Source organism: Puntigrus tetrazona, unplaced genomic scaffold (genome assembly GCF_018831695.1).
Source record: "Puntigrus tetrazona isolate hp1 unplaced genomic scaffold, ASM1883169v1 S000000746, whole genome shotgun sequence".
In the NCBI taxonomy this organism is placed as follows: domain Eukaryota; kingdom Metazoa; phylum Chordata; class Actinopteri; order Cypriniformes; family Cyprinidae; genus Puntigrus; species Puntigrus tetrazona.
Genome location: NW_025048355.1, coordinates 1,407,501 through 1,412,110, shown reverse-complemented (window position 1 = coordinate 1,412,110; position 4,610 = coordinate 1,407,501). Strand labels below are relative to the sequence as shown.

Below are 4,610 nucleotides of genomic sequence, written 5' to 3'. Positions count from 1 at the left end.
GAGTCAGGTTTTAAACAGGAAACACTTCTGAACCTCTTTGGTCGTGTTTTGAGGGAGATGCTAACGGTTCAGTGATTCATGCTAAGGCTACAGCTAAAAGCGCTAAACGGTAAACTCGACCGTTTAAACTCTAAAGAAGTCGAGCTCGTTTAGAGCATGAAGAGTGGGGTGTTCCTTTAAAATTCCAGTCGTATCAGGAAATCATCTGAGCTGGGAAAAGTGCTGGAAAATAACTTAGGATACAGTTCTGAGATCGCTACTTAAATATTAACACATTCAATAAACTATAATGCCATATTTCACTACAAAACGCTAAAGCTGTTAATGGTTACACGTGTTGAACACTAGGTGGCATACTAATCCCAGTTAGCACAGTGTGTTCAGAATTGAGTATTGGCATACTGCTTCAAATACTCTACAGGATGAGCTGTGCTAGCCACTTTATTTTGGGTGTGCGAGACTTCCGGTATCACTCGCTTTCGGTTATTTTAGCTGTATTAAGTCCGTTATGCCGCTTGATATTATTGCTTGTATTACTGTAATGCATTATCAGAATCATAAACACCGCTTTGTAATGAAACGTTTGCCTCACGTTGTTATTATGTACCTGGAGGCTAAAGTATATTCTGGAGCATTCACAGAAAATAGCTTCCTGTGAAAATGGCTATGAAAAATAATAATAATAATAATAATAATAATAATAATAATAACAACAACAATCTGTTCAAATGATCATTCCAGAAATTAAATTCTAAAAAAAAAAAATACTAAACATAACAAAAATAAAATATTATTATTATTATTATTATTATTATTATTATTATTATTATTTTATTTTTTATTATGTTTAGTATTTTTTTGGAATTTAATTTCTGGAATGATCATTTGAACAGTTATTATTATTATTATTATTATTATTATTATTATATATATATATATATATATATATATATATATATTTTTTATTTTTTTTTTTTTTTTTTTTTTTTTTGATTATTTAATTAATAGATAATAAAATTAAGTTTAAACAAAGCACCCTTATACCAGAAGTGTGTATTTTCTGCATGCATCCTGCCGAAATAGTACGCGCAGTATGCAAGTACCCCATTCTGAACACAGCATACCACATTCTGAACAAGTCTGTGTAGCGCATTGACGATTAAAATAAAACTAATAAAAATATCACTTACACATCCTCTCACAGACACAAACAAACAGTAACTCGGCAGAAAACTGGCCTGTTGAGGCGACCTGCGTCTAAAGTACCGTCTCTTTGTCTGTGTGGCTTCAGGACAAGAGATTTAATGCCATTCAACATATATAAAGCGAGAAACGGAATGAAAAATAAAGCCACTCGACTCAGAAAAACCCACACCGGATATTGCTCTCGTGAAGTAAGTGCTTAAAGAGAAAGATTGTGTTTTCATTCAGGTAGTGCTTCGGTTCTAGATGACCTTTGACCCTCGCCGTCACTGCCAGCCGTCGCTCAGGGGCTTCTTGGGCAGGTGCATCTCGACCGGGTGATTCGGCAGGCGGTCCCTCCTGTATGTGATGGTCTTCTCGCTGGTCGTGGGCACGCGTCACGAGTTCTGCGTTCACAAGCAAAGACGTCTTTAATTTAGAGAGGAAGCATTAAAGCAGAACGATTTCTGAAGGATCACGTGACAGGCTTTTTGTGCTCCTCAGAAAATAAAATGAATTAAAATCAATAAAACTAAAACTGGGGGTAAATAGAAAGCTTAATAGAACATCATTTTAATAAATGCAATAAAAAAAAGTTTTGAAAAGGAGAAATAAAGAGAATAAATTATTTTGAATAAGAGAGAAATGTAACTGGAAAAAAATTATATTTAATTCATATGCGTAGTAAAATAACTGATTTGAAACAACTTGAGAGTGATAATAATAAATTAACATTATAGTATTGTTGGCGTTTGTCAATTTTGGCTTTCTGTGTCATAAATATTTGTTTTGTATTTGTGAATTTTATGACAAAATAAATAATATTAATAACAACAACAGTATTAATATGATTAATATCAATGTTAATAATAACAACAACAATAATAATTAATATATTAATATTAATATCAATGTAATAATAATTATATAAAATGTTAATAACAATAATAATTTTATAAAATATGAATAATAATAAAATTATATAAAATAATTAATATTATTAATAATAATACTAATAAAATATATTAATATTATTAATATCAATATCAATAATAATAATAATTATATAAAATATTAATAACAATAATAATAATATAATATACATTAATGTTAATATCAATGTTAATAATAATAATTAGATAAAATATTAACAATAAAAAAATAATAAAATATATTAATAATTATTAATAATAAAATATATTAATATTATTAATATTAATATCAATAATAATAATAATACTTATTATTATTGTTGTTGTTGTTGTTGTTGTTGTTGTTGTTGCTGACACTGCCCTGTTCTGTAGTTATGTGTATTACCTTGCGGCTGTGGTCAAACTGCTGCTCAGGGTTGGACGGCCACGAGCAGTTCCTGGCTCTCAGCAGCTGACGGACAGCGGCCAGCATCCCGATTCCCAGCGTGACGGTCAGAAGGAAGACGCTGAGGAACGTCTTCAAGTACCGCCGGCTCCAAACACACACTGTTACACGACAGAGACCAGACGATGAACGACACAAACACCTTCACACGACTGCATTCTGCTCATCTCTGATCCCAGGAAGTCATACTGCTCACAAGACGCGCCCTTCAAAGAGACCCTCTTCAGTCAAGAGAAGACGTACGGTGAGGAGGAATACGGTACGACAAATAAATGTGGAGCAGATCGGATTATTTGATGAAAAATGCTTGAGTCACAGAATAGAATAGAATAGAATAGAATAGAATAGAATAGAATAGAATATAATAGAATAGAATGTTAGGTACACATTAACTAATATAACTTAACAGAAAATTAGAAATATGCTGCGGAAATACTTAAGTTCTAAAATTAATAAAACTAAGTTTAATCAGGATATAGCAGAATAGAATAGAATAGAATAGAATAGAATAGAATAGCCGTGTTAAGTAAACGTGAACTTGTATAACTTCACTGAAAATCAGAAATAAGTTGCTGGCAATACTAAAATGCTAAAATTAATAAAACTAAAGTTAAATCAGGATATAGTAGAATAGAATATAATAGAATTGAAGTGTTAGGTAAACATGAACTAATATAACTTAACGGTTTTATTAATTTTTAACTTTAGTAATTCGGCAACATATTTATAATTTTCTAAGTTAAATCTGAATAGAATAGAATAAAATAGAATAGAGGTGTTTAGTAAATGTGAACTTGTATAACTTAACTGAAAATTAGAAATAGGTTTCTGGCAATACTAAAGTATTAAAATGAATAAAAATCAGTTAAGGCTGAATAGAATAGAATAGAATTGAATAAAAGCGTTATGGCAAACATTAACTTATAGAACTTAATAAAAGCATTTGTAAAATATAACTTTGCTGGAAATAATAAAGTACTAACAAAATTAATAAAACTAAATTAAGGTTGAATAGAATAGAATAAAATAGAATGTTAGGTAAACTTGAACTTCTATAACTTCACTGAAATGTAGAAATATTTTTCAGGCAATACTAAAGTACTAAATTAATAAAATAAAATTAAGGCTAAATAGAACAGAGCAGAACAGAAACAGAACAGAATAGAGTTGAACAGAAAAACTTGACGTTTTAAAAAAAGGCTAAATAGGAAAAAAGAAGCACTTGTATTGTTAGTGTCAAATATTAGTACTGATCCCAGACTAAATCTTCCTGAAAGACTTTTATTTTGTAAACTCAACCTGATATTTGGAAACCGACTTGTTTAGCTGAGTGTTTTTGACGTTCACGCAGTTTAAAACACGACTTGGAGAAAATACATTTCACAGCAGCCACAGCGATCTTTAAAAGAGACCACACAAAAGATTGAAGTCAGGAGAGTTTAAAGGTAATGAATGAACTGAAAGCGGAAGTTCTGACGATCCGCTCTGGTGTGTGAACCGTAAGCTACAGAGATATCAAAGAGAATAATGGTCTCCTGCTCGTTCTCTCTTACAAGGGCACTCATCCGAGTGGTGTTTGGGACACGCCCCCTCAGAGCGCGCGCGCGTGTGTGTGTGTGTGTGTGTGCTGCTTCCACATCGCCATGGAAACGGACCGGACCGGAGGAGCTGCGGATGAATGGAGCTCAGCTGCTGCCGATGTCGTAACGACACGCAACAAAACATCTGGCCGCTGTTTAGCTTATGAAGGAGTTTTGGGATTCTTTTGTGCTAAACAAACCCTTTCCCTGAACTCAGCGAGCGCGGTCAAGGAGGAAAGGAGTTCTTTTGAATGCATTTAAAATGCATCTGCTTAGTATATATCTATGTCTATATATCTAGGGTTCTCATCAAACTATTTAAGCTGCTCTGCACCGTGCATGCGTCTTTGAACTCGAAAAAAGGACACGACCTTTGGAAATAAATAAATAAATAATGCTCCTATAAACCTCCTGAGCAAACTACATTGCAATAAAAACCTGTTTGGCAAGACATCACGGAGAAAAGCTAAT

General features: G+C 32.5%; 1 protein-coding gene across 1 annotated transcript in view; it reads right to left on the bottom strand.

The window, feature by feature from the left end:
- Positions 1 to 1,332: 1,332 nt before the first annotated feature.
- itgb8 (integrin, beta 8) overlaps positions 1,333 to 4,610 on the bottom strand; it is a 23,871-nt gene continuing 20,593 nt past the window's right edge. Inside the window, 2 exon segments of the mRNA XM_043232920.1 lie at positions 1,333 to 1,580; positions 2,500 to 2,660. Coding sequence (XP_043088855.1) covers positions 1,470 to 1,580; positions 2,500 to 2,660 — 272 coding nt within the window. The 3' untranslated portion in view covers positions 1,333 to 1,469.